Here is a 13003-nt window from a genome sequence, read left to right on the forward strand (position 1 = left end):
TATCTCCAGCTCTCCTTACCTTAATGTTATGGTAAATACTTTTTAACTGAAACGCGACTTTAAAAAGTTTGTAACTCATTTCCTCACTAACACCAGTAACACACTGCTTATGTGTCATCCATCCTAACATCCGCCTCAAAGCAGGAGTGCATTTCACCATTGTTGGGCAGAGTACACTTTTATCATTGATCAAATTTATTTCATCTCCTGGTCTCATTTTCTTACCCATTTTGACACAAAAAAGAAAGGATGGTACATCGTGCATCGTATGGTAACACATGTTGGGATATAAAAGATTGTATTCTCTGGTGAATAGACGGGGGAGATAGGAACAGGGCAGCCTTCCAGAAGATGAAATAAAAAAGCAACATGTTTGCATCATTTTAATTAAACTGATAACTGTTGTGGAACCCAGTTTTATCAGGAAGAAGGGTGCAGATGCAAAATGATGTGACAACAAAAAAGCGATTATGTGTTTCTGTTATCGCAAGCCGTGTTCACTGCACACAGTAATTGTATTTTATGATTTTGTGCCCTGTGCACAATCCATAATTCCGCTTTCCAATGATGGCTTAAGTTTCCTAGCAGGTCTCCGAAACACCCCACCAAGAACACTTTGGATTAGAGCAATATTGCTGCTGAGACAATTGTGACAAACCCATAGCACATAAGGCATACACTCACTCACAGCCACACACTCTCATTCACTCTTTCTCTCTCGCTCCCTGCCAGACATGGGTGTCAGCCAAACAGTGCTATTTGCTGGAGCAGGACTGGCACTTCTCCAGACCATGGGGGTAGCAGGCTTGGCAACGCAGATCGCTGATAGACTCATTGAAGCGGTTCGCCAGCATGGACAGCTTGCTACCGTGACACAGAGAGCAGGGAGCGCAGCCCGAACCGCCACAATGCTGGCAGCTGTCGGCCTCCTGGAGACAGAAGAAACACATTAGAGGGGAGAAGAGGAGGTGAAAGAGAGGAACCGTAAGGTTAGGCAAAGGGCAAACAAGAGGGAAAAGGGTTAGAATGGGCGGGAGAGACAAAGAACATATGGCTAAAGATTGAACTGAAAAGGGACGTTTATCATCAGCCATATCCAAATAATTGCTGTATATAATGAATTTAAATGTAGTGTCAAACACATCAATAATCTATAACAACCACCATCCACCATTTGACATTCAAGTATATTTACTAACTTTCACACTGACTTCAAATGTTCCACAGCTAATTAACCTACAACACCTAAAAATGAACACAGCTATTTAGTTTAACTGGCCAGCCTGCAACAGTGGATTCTTCCATTTTTATTCATAATCAAATGACTTTTGGCAAGTAGCTGTGTAGCGGGATAATGTACAGCAAGCTGGTCATTTATATAGCCAGCTGGTTATTTCAACTTAATTTATAATAAGCAGCTGCTTATATTACAGATGACACGAGAGGTGAATATTAAGGGAGGATGTGAATCTTTACTGGATATCAAATCAGGAGAGAGATGTTTTCAGTGAAGACTTTGTTAAGTGAGGTCTGTGTTGTTGGTGTTTGTGTATTAAAGTGCCAAAAACTTAATGGCATTCATCTCTGACCCTTTAGGATTCACTTTGGGAGTAAAGTTATGCTCTATGAATCTATAAAAAAAAAAAAATGTCAAATCCAATTTAACAATTCCTGTTTCAAAAGGTAAAAAGGATAATGACTGAAAGTAAGCAAAATTGTATTGAGTTTTGTTAAGGCTACTGGTTTGAATCAGATCATTGGTAACCATTGGACCCCGATTGCAGTAATGACCGACCCAACATACTTATCCTACAAGTAAATGTTTGCAGCTGATAAAGCACCACAAACTAAATTTCACTGCACACACTTGAAACTTGATGGTTTTACTGAGAGTTTCGGTGCATCTAAAGCAACATTGGTTTAAGCTTCACACAGGGTTTATTGATATATTCATGCATTGTATTGTGATGATCAGCTGCTGTCGAAATAGTGAAATCTAGGTCCAGATTGGGTAAACAGTTGCAAAATTGCACATAAAAATCGAAGCCTGTGTTAGAAAAAAAAAAAAGCATAGACAGTGAAACATTAACTACCTCGGAACATGGGCAAAAAAGAAGATGATGAAGAAAAAGAAAGTAACAAAAGGAGTGAGATTGTCGAATAATGAAAAAAAGGCTTAGAGTCAACTTGTTTTCTAGAAGCAGAGAAAATGAGAAAATAACAAGAGAGGTGAGGAAAGAATAGAGGGAGTGAGGGGAAGAGAACAGTAATCAGCCAAGAAGGTGAGAGGGAGGGGATAATAGCGAGCTAGGTATCCTTGCGGGCTGGCAAGTGGCAGGCAAATGCTGCAAGGGCAGAGTAAAACTGTGGACTCATCAGTTTGTGTTCACAGTTGACAGATAACACGAGGACAATGGGCTGGTGCTGTTGCAGTGAGAGGGGGCAACAAGAAAAGAACGTAGAAGGGGTGCAAATAAGGTGGCATTTACAAGGCAACTGAGGAGATTGTGGGATGAGAAAAAACACCTCTGTGGACTCTCTCTGAAATAACAATATGGCTGCACAGACGATCCTGCAGTTATGCTCAGATAAAAGCACAGATAAAGTGAAGAAAGGATGGCTGGAGACATATGCAGAGATACAGAGAGGGGGGAAAGACGATGAGGAGAACACAGTAAAACGGAATACCAGGAAACAGAAGCATGGTGATAAAAAAACAGCCACACTACTGAGAATAATTTAGCCAAGGACCATTACCTTGGTCTTTATGTCACTGATCTTTTTCTCCTCCTCCTCTCCATCCTGTGTACAAAGAGCTTTAGCCCTCCTCCTGCTCCCCCTCTCCCTGGCCTTTGGGTATCCCTCCAAGTCTACAGGAGGCACTGTGTGGTGTCCTGACATTTCAGGTTTCCTAGGTGGTGCTCGGATGATGCGCAGATTGCTGGTGTAGATGATGATCTTGCCAAAGTCCAACACTGAGGACTGAAGGAAACAGAATGTGTCAGCTAATCCTACATCACTTGATATTAAAAAACAGCAGGTGCATCCTAAGATTAAGTATTTTAATTAGACTCTACTTGTGTTAGATATTTCCAACCATTTCCAAATTCCAAACCCTGAAACCGAGAGAGCATGTTCACATTTAGCTGCGGGCTTTATGTGTGGGCGAGAAGAGGATCTCTAGTTGAATGCAGCTGAAGAGTCGTACCCCTTGTGCAAAACACAACATGGTTTGTATCTGTGTTCTGGCTTCTGGTGGTTGAGAAACTACAATACTTCCTCTTTTAACACAGATTTTCTTCTGTGTGATTATCTAGAGTCTGGGGAGAAACCTTTGATTTGAGAGCATATTCCCTTTATTGTGTTTACCTCAGTTTATATAATCTACATTTGATTGTCCTTGGGAACAAAATAACCAAGTCGACCCAGAGATTAAAAATACATAACTAAGTGTTTAAAAACTAAAAGTATAAAAAGGTAAATCTTTTCTTCAAGGATGCAGAATGTGATGAGCATAAAGTTGCAATGTTTGAGGAGCTGCTGGTTCTGGAAGACATTTCTATAGTACCATTTCAATTTTTCCAGTAAATGACATCCTCAGAGTTGCTGAACATAGAAACAGAGGACTAATGTAATGAGCCTATAGGTTAATGTGTCTTGATATCAGTCATTTTGGCATGAATACTACTATACCCATGAGCCTCAACTGCCACTGCCATGGAGAAGAAGCCAGTCAGAGGTGTGAGACATTGCAAGTTCAGAATGCAAAACAATTGAACCAGAACGTAACGCATGATCTGTGATTGGATGTTTCTTGCCAAAAAGTACAGTACCTTGGGAGTTATGGTTAACTTTAGCTTTGAAGTATTTGTGTGCACATGCTTGTACCTTTGGCTATTGAAGAACCAGATCTTTTTATCACAGTCTACTCATTTCTTGTAGTTTTAACTTGAGTTTAATGCCAATTCCAAGCCATAGAAACGCTCCAAATGTTAGTCATGTAACATTGTCAATGGAGAAAGTAAATCAGAAAAATGTATCAGGGGCATTTACTGTAGCGTGGGAACCAGACGAAGCTGCAAACAGACATCTGGTCCCCTACCATTCAGACAGATTTCCTGGTCAGGGCATCACAACCATTAATGTCATATGGGCTGTGTTTCAGACAGTGATTGACAGCTTGAGGAGCTTTCACACGTCATGCAAAATATGCAATGACATCATTTTTGGCTCATGCACCCTTGTGCCAGGGATAATTCTATAGCTTAGTAAAGAGAAGCGCCATTGAGGCAAACAAGATGGCTGCAGCTTTACAATTTTACCAATTCTGATGGCAAAAACTGCAACAATCATATACTATTATGTGGATGTATTGATTCTACACCATCACAGCTCATCTCTGCACACTATTTTATGTTTATGTTTGTCCCTTCGATTAGTTGTAGGTCTATCCAACTGAGTCCAGAGACATTTCGTTCTACGAACTCTGGAAACCAAAAATAAACTACTAAAGTAGGTTCCAGACTCACATGTGTGAGAGGACAGAGGTGCTCTGTCTATGTTTTAAAACTTACATTCTGGCTCATATTCTTTAGGAACTTTAACTCAAAATTACCCAATTGCATTTTTTCAAACATTCAGAAGTAAAAAAAACTGATAAAAAAAAAGTTTCAGTGAATCTCCCTTATTATAAAGACAGAGAAAGAATTGCTTTCATATAGGAAGAAGAACATTAGACCTTGCACAGTAGGAGTGCTACTAGGATCACCATGCATTCATTTCAATAATGCCCTAAAAGGATAAACTAAATCCCTGATAAATGTGATAAATACTGGCCTTGGTCACCAGGGCCAAACATGCCTTTGTTTAGAGGATAAAAGTGAAACTGACACTAAGCCAGCAAGCTATGTAGCTGACCTCCCTCTCAGTCTGCTACACTAATGAAGCCACTGCAGCTTGGTAACACAGGATTTTTCCTTTTAGATGAAATATTTTGTAGTGGTTCAACGTTAATTGTTGTAAATTATTCCCAGAACAGCATGCATGTTGGTGCTGTAATTACCCAAGGATTTTTCTCATTTTCTATTTTAAGTTTTGATTGCTTGTTTTGTTCTAAAGATGTATGGATTACTAAATTACTGTGCGTTGGCTGGTAATTGTGTATGTTTATTTTGGTGTGTCTGTTTGCGTTTCAGCATACGCATGTAGACTTGCAACGCTCTGTGGGGTTCAAAAAAATAAATACCATCTTCCAAGGAACTGGGAGACTTAATATTATAATACTTTGATTTTTTTTGTTAGTATATCCAAAGAGATGTTGTGTAGTGACCATGCTCCAAAATTAGTAACTTGCCATTCAAAGGATGTCAGAGATTGCAAATCATAACTTTAACAGACTTCCTATAGGTGTTTGAAATAGCACACAATCATTTTAAACATTGTAACCCTTAATAAGTACATATGCTGACCTGACCATGTTTCTGATCAATGTATTCTCGTCAACATTATATTAAATGCCATGAAAGGGCGACAAAGTTGACTGTCATGGTTACATTTAGGAAACAAAACTACCGTTACATGACCAGTTAAGATTAGACAACAAAAGGTGGCGGTTAGGGTAAGGCTTCAAAACAGTTGTGGTTTGGCTTAATACTTCTGGGACATGAACATAACCGGGACATGAACACCACCGGGACACGAACACCGGTCCGACGGGTGAAAACCCTTTGTTTTGGGACCCCTTAGCAGAGATTAGCACTCTTAAACGTGTTTCGTGTTTTTGTGTTTCGTGTTTCATGCTTCTTGCGGTCAACATGGTCTGAGATGTTGTGCAATTGTCGCCAGGGCAACAGAGGGAAACTTTAATATTTCTATATAATACTGGAATTTTTATTGGCTGAGAGCATCCATCCATGGTTGAGAGGTCCGTTCTTGGAGCCGCTCCTCTGACTGCATTCAGCATATACCACCACACGTTTGTTTTTGTTCAGTGTAAGAAAAGGGAAGGAGGACAGCTTGTTCTGGTGCTACATCACAATCTCTGTTACCCAACTGTTGTTTCTTAAGATTACATTATGTCTCAGTAAACTTGACATTAAGACAAACAAAACTGACACCACTAACGGGAAATCTAATTTAAGATGATCTTGAGTTATATTCAAATTAAGCTAAATCAAAAACAAGCAGCATTGCTTACTTTAGCATCTCCCTCTGCTTCCTCAGTCTGGCCTGCAGCAGGCTTGTAGCTTCCCATTCCTCTGTACACGTTTATTCTCTGGGCAATGAGCCCTGTTGGAGGATAGACATCTGGATACAAAACAAAGCATGTTGTCAGGACAGAATGAGAACTTGTACCAGAGATTTAGAAACCAAGTCTAAGTTTCATCCACAGACAGCATGTACATATTTCTTATACTTAATTCCAGAAACAATGTGTCACGTTTGAAAACCAGCTGAAATTTTACAAACACATCAAAGTTCCCAATTATACAGTCTTGCTACTTTCATTTGAGGAATATTGCAAAAATTCACCCATGTCTGTCGTTCCAGCAGTTGGAAATAGTTATCCATGCCTTTGTGTCTGTAATGCTTTTTGTGCCTGCCTAAACCAAGACACTAAGGGTTAAGACCCCATATTGCTCACACATTACCTCGGTTCTGATGGCACTTCACTGGCTTTCAATTAAATTAAGAATTCAATTCAAGATCATCTATAAGGCTATCTGTGGTCTTGCTCCAGAGGACATAAGGAAACTACTGATGCCGGCTACCTCTGCTAGGTCCCTCAGGTCCTCTGAACAAGGCTTACTAGTCATACCGCGTACAAGACTGAAGACACCAGGGGACCGTGCATTTGCAGTGGAGGCTGTTCCACAGCCTCCCCCAGGGACTCAGGTCAGCAAACTCTATTGCGTTCTTTAAGTCACAGCTCAAGACCTATCTCTATGTGAAAAATTTCTGTGCGCGAGCCATGCACTCTCCTATTTATTACTTCTCTGCTGTTGCAGTGTTTTTGTACTATTCTCATCTTTTGCTTTTTAACTTTATATCTGTTTGTCGAGCACTTTGTAACTTGTGTTTTGAAAGGTGATATATAAATAGAGAACTATCATCATCATCATCATCATCATCATCATCATCATTATTATTAAGGGCTTGTCTAAAATTTTGGAAGTCTTGGTAAACCGAGCTAACAGCTTACAGGTCTCTACCTGACCATCTGTGACCCCCCAGCCTCTGTTTTACCGGGACAGTCCCCACTGTTCGTGGCTTATCCTGGGCTGGACCTGTCCCTCGATCTGTCCCCGTTTTTAACTGTGTGTTAAACACACTGTAAAGTGAAATAATGTTATACATGGCCATGGCTGTACTGACCATTAGGATCACAGAGATCTCAGTATTTTTTCCGGGGTACATATTAAAAGTTGTGAAATAATTTCTTTAAAATGATTTTAACCATGATGCAGCAGATATATTGATATTAATTGAATCTGTGATTTTGCTTGGTTTTAGTTGTTTCACTTTAATACGAAGTTATAAGGGACATTTAGGTTTAAGGCTACTAGCTAACTCAGCCGTTTGCTACATCCTAGCCAAATTAACTCCACCATCACAGAGAAAATATAAACCTTATACAACTGGGGTTGAGAAAGTGTTTCAGCTCTGCATGTTCTACTCATATCTATGGCTCTACTACAAAAAAAAATACTGGAAAAGCATAGGCTATAGAATGTGCTACACCACTCACAATATGATCAGTGCACATAAGTGGGCTATTGAGACTGTCTTGAAATGTTCCCCATTATCATCAAGAAGATTGCTGTAACACTTAGCATTTGAAAGGTTTTTAAGCGAACTGTGCAAACAAATACACATACACTGTACAGCAAAGTCTCAACCATGCAAAGCCATTACAAGCTATTGCTATAAAAAAGCAAAAACACGCCGAAACAATTTCATGGAAACCACTCCAATGTATAGTACCATATAGAAATGTAATAGATCTTGATGGTCTCCCTGGTTACTGGCTTGCATCCCACACAAATAAACCTCAGTGTAGTCATGCATATAAAGTAAGACACAGTTGTAGTGTGTTACACAATGATAAAAACCCACCCGGTTGGTCCCCATGAGCATCCTCAAACCCACAGAGCTGCTCTACTTCCAAGTGGCTGGGAGGGATCTTGCGGTGAACGAAGCTGTGGGGATATTTCTCCTCTGGGCTGTCAAGCTCCTGACCGTCCTCATACACGTGCTTCAGAACCCGACCGCTATAGGACGACGCCAGCTTGAACCTGACCTGTAGTTTTGAGTTGAAGGTGACATGTTTTTACCTAGAACCCCTAAAGGTTTTTATGTGCCACAATGAAGATTTATGAGTTAAAAAAAAAAATGTTGTTTGATAAAACATGAGTGGTGCATACAGACATCTGCAGCGTGGCGACATACAAGCTGACATCCTGCTTCATTCAGTTTGTCATCACATGCAATTAGAAGCTGAGAATTGTCTTCAAACCCACCAGCTTCATCTAGTTGTGTGCTTTAATAAAAAAAACAATATGCCAACGATATTGAAGCATCTGCAAAAAGAATAATTGAAACAGGAGGCTCGGTAATGACCTCAATACGTCTTTTTTCTCAACGCAGTACATTTTCACTTCAAAAAGCTATGAATCTGAAAAAAGGTGGTCCTATAAATAACTCACCTTTCTAGGCTTGGTGCCTTCATAGCGTTGATTCAGTTTTCTCTGGAGTTCCTCCATGGTGGATGATTAAGGAGGGGACACCAAGTGACTGTCAGTCCCTCCAAGAAGGTCCTTCCCTGGGGCGAACTGACATCTGCTGGACACTGTGGTGCCTGGTGTGATAAAAGGATGAATGGATGGGTGTAGAGATAGATGGATGGATTGATATACAGCTCGATTGAAGCACAGAGTACAAGAGCCAGACTGAAGAGCTTCGTGTAAGGAGTGGGTGGATGAGTTGATGAGATAAAGCTCTCCTTTTCCTCCTGAGTTTGAATGCACCTGCTGTTTTAAGGGACCACCTTTCTAGCTCCCTGTGCTAAATTATTCAAAAGCTAGATCATGTGTACAAAAGGGTGGTTGAGAAACCAGAAGCTCCGTCATCAAATAATTATGATCACCAAAATAGAATTGGAGCCCGGGTAGAGCACTGTGTTTGCGTGTGTAAGAGAAAGGAAGGGAGATTGAGGCTGTGTGTGTGTGCGTGTGTGCATGTGTGTGTGTGTGTGTGTGTGTGTGTGTGTGTGTGTGTGTGTGTGTGTGTGTGTGTGAGTGTGTGTGAGTGTGTGTGTGTGTGTGTGTGTGTCTGTGTGTGTGTGTCTATGCGCGTGTGTGTTGTTAGATAGTTGTAGGACTGCCTGTCATTGGACTGGAGCCGAGTGCATTAGTGTTGAAAAGTACACATGACATTTGATGTCTGCTGTTGTCAAAATGAGAACCTTTACCGTTATCAATTTTATCTTTGAGCACTTAGTTTAAAGAAGTATCACATTGACATTAACGTCTTGCTTTAAGTGTTTTTTGTTTCTGTGTTTCTGTAATGGATGTATCAGTGCAGTGTAGTCTAGTTCTTACAGCAGTTGAGCACTAGGACCTCAATGTTCTATAGTGGAGTCTGAGTCAGTCTCTTTGAAAGTTTAATCTATAGAAGTATCTTTTACAGTGTTGAGCTCAGGTAAAATATTAAAAAACAAGGTTTTCACACACCTGAGAAGTTTTCTCCAGCAGACGATACTCAGGTATCTCGTCTAGAATCTGAGATGATGCAAAAACAAATCAAAACAGCATTATATCATTAATTCAATTCTTTAAATAACAGACAAAACTTTATAAAGTCTCTTTAGTCCAGACATTAAACTGAGGTGAACCATAGGCTATAACCTTGTGGATATCCCCCTGTTTCTGGGGAAGATGCTCAAATAATATTATTTAAAATTTAAGTTCAACATTGCATTTTCTTTCATCCTAAGTACTTGGTGGGAATAATAAGAAATGTGAAGTGGAAAAGAAAAACATATGCTTTGCCTAGTTTGAGAACATCGTTTATAAAAATTAAATCAATTCAAGAAAATCCTTTAAAGTATACAATTAAACTTTCTCCCCTCCTAATCCTACAGTGTAATTACTTGAAGTGATGAGTCATACAATTAGTGTTTTAACTAAATCACCATGTGCTAAGTGTTTTCCTGTCTAGTGTAAGAGATTTAATTATTTGGTAAATTATGCATCCTTATTTTGTATTTAACTTTAAATTACCAACTACAAAGTGTAACTAATAGGAAGGGTTATCATTCATTGGACTCAGTGTAAAGATAAACTCTTTTGTTTCTTTTGGTACACAACCCCCTTCTTTTTTGTGTGAAATATTAGCTCTAAATAACTCTTTATAACATTAATACTTGATTACACTAAACACTGGTCAATAGATTAAACAAAACTATCAGCCACAACAACCAGGGCCAAATAGCAGGTGAGATTAAATTAATTAGAAATCTATATTCCAAATAAAGCAATAGTGGTCTATTCATATCCCCAAAGCAATTTCGGTCAAAAGCAACTGGACTTGGTTATTTGGTTATTTGTCTAGGAAGCAGAGAAGCCAAGTCTTACTTAGCTTCCTAGACAAATAACCAAGTCAAGTTGCTTTTGACTGAAATTGCTTTGGGGATAACAATGACCTGGAGAAATGAGAACATTCACAGGCTTAGTCTAATCATAGGCCTTTGATTTGTCCTTCTATATGTTCTGTTCCCGTCATATGCAAGTTTCACTCACATCTCTAATTTTAAGCCTAATAGGGTATGATTTCTGAAGTCAGCATTCTTAAAAGCATCATTTTATCACTAGTTTGGAGACCGATTTAGGGTTTTAATCACAGTGCCAGCACTGATGCCACATCACTTTCTGAGTCAGTGTCAGGTCACATCCTGGCATCATGTGTGTGTGCGTGTGTGTGTGTGTGTGTGTGTGTGTGTGTGTGTGTGTGTGTGTGTGTGTGTGTGTGTGTGTGTGTGTGTGTGTGTGTGTGTGTGTGTGTGTGTTTGTGTGTGTGTGTGTAAGAGATATGCATTTTTTTTGTGAGTGCCTGTGTGAATATATATGCAATGCCCAATCCATAAATGTAAACATAAAGCATTTGGATCATTCAATTTACAGAGGCATGAAAAGTGTTATTATGTGAAACTGCTGATGGCAGTGGCAACTTTTCCTGCATCTTTAAGAAGCCATTTTATAGGACAAGCACTAATCTAACAAATGGATTCCATTAGCCCTATGCATGTCGAGATTAATCTTACAATTATCCTTACAGATGATTGTTATTGAGCTGAGAGCGAATGGATGGTTTAAAAAGAGAGATAGAGAGAGAGAGAGATAGAAGAGGCCCTCTCTTGTCTCTTTCCTGACCGAGAGTCGGCTTAATCAGATTGCAGAACAAGCAAGTACGGTCACTCAGGCGAGAAATTGTTTTGGGTGCATCACAGTGAAGGAATCATTTAATGTGTCAGGATTCTCGCTGCTTTTCAGTTTAAATGATTGCCACTGTGAATCTGTCCCTCCTTGTCTTCCAATTAACAATTATGTATATTCTATCATCCACATTATCCTCCTTAAATACAATTTCACAGGTACAGTACATGATCCCTGCTAACTACAGATCTTTATCTAATCCATTTTCAGTGCTCTGATGGTACAGATTGAAGCAAAGAAATAATAGTTTTTGTTTTCATCGTGCTAGTTGATAATGTATTTGGACCCGAGTGCACAGAGACAAGCATCATTGAGCTGCAAATTTAAACCCTTATGTAAGTATATGGCGTGATGCAACGTATATCTCCTAAATATTGGGAATGAGTATCAAAACTCTATCTTATGCACCATGAACCAGGTATGAGCATGAAGTGTGCAGGCGCCTCCTCTCTGAATCTTTTTAATCTACTTCTGATCGTGCTCCCAGTTTTTTAATGCCTCAAACCCTCTGCAAGCTGGCACATCCTGGTTTCAGTGGAGGTTCCTTATCGTTTTGCATTTATAGGAGCATGTGTGTGCTGATTATTTACCCCCAAGGGTCCAAGAGCACCTTAAGGAGTTGTTTGTATCATACTACTGGCAAGTCTCACTGTGGAGCCCTGTGAGCAGCACATTCTTGCCACCCATTTCTGTACTCTGTTGTAACCCCCCCCCCCCCCCCCCAGCTTATCTCTGAACTTTTGCACTGTAAGTTAAACAAAAAGGAAGGTGAAACTGTCACTTTTAAAAGATGTCTACTCATTATTTTGCCTGCACCACACCCTCCCAAGGGGGATTAGTATTGACACACTCTCATATCAGCAGCACCTATTTTCAGGAAGAAATGGAACAGAGATCAGTCAGAAACACTTGTTCAAATTTCTCCATAGAGGTCATTATCCTGAAGGCACAAGGGAGTCCGATTTTTGGGATAAGGTGGAATTACTCAGTGTCATACAAGGAATTTATAACAAAGAACTGTCCCCTCAGGGCAGCAGATTTCTGCGAGGAGGTAATGATCACCTGTTGTTTTGCCACTTTGAGTTTAAATCACTATTACTCTAAACCCCAACCATCTCTCTCTCTCTCTCTCTCTCTCTCTCTCTCTCTCTCTCTCTCTCTATCTCTATCTCTCTCCCTCTCTCTCTCTCTCTCTCTCTCTCTCTCTCTCTCTCTCTCTCTCTCTCTCTCTCCCCATTTCAGCACCAAACTTAGATTGTACTTTTTGACTCTCTTGCTCTGCCCCCAGGTGGCTGACAGACAGTAGGGAGGGTAAGTGGGGGATGAGACAGAGATGGAAGTAGGGAAAAAATTAGAGATGGATGGGACTACGAGAGGGAACCAAGTTGAGATGAGAAGAGCAATGAAGCTACAGATGAATGTGAAAGATCATATTTGTCTTAAATCATATCTGGAGATGGTAATGTCACATCCTCTCTAAAGGTTACAGACAAGAAAAGAGAAACCATGGG

General features: G+C 40.0%; 1 protein-coding gene across 1 annotated transcript; it reads right to left on the reverse strand.

The window, feature by feature from the left end:
- Window positions 1-755: 755 nt before the first annotated feature.
- On the reverse strand, window positions 756-8762 carry grxcr2 (glutaredoxin and cysteine rich domain containing 2; the record flags this gene model as incomplete). Its single annotated transcript, XM_083926461.1, has 5 exons — window positions 756-929; window positions 2758-2982; window positions 6197-6306; window positions 8116-8299; window positions 8706-8762. The coding sequence occupies 5 exons, from the start codon at window positions 8760-8762 to the stop codon at window positions 756-758; spliced, it is 750 nt and encodes a 249-aa protein (XP_083782587.1).
- Window positions 8763-13003: the final 4241 nt, after the last annotated feature.

The sequence above is a fragment of the Echiichthys vipera genome, assembly GCF_963691815.1.
Source record: "Echiichthys vipera genome assembly, chromosome: 14".
Classification (NCBI taxonomy): domain Eukaryota; kingdom Metazoa; phylum Chordata; class Actinopteri; order Perciformes; family Trachinidae; genus Echiichthys; species Echiichthys vipera.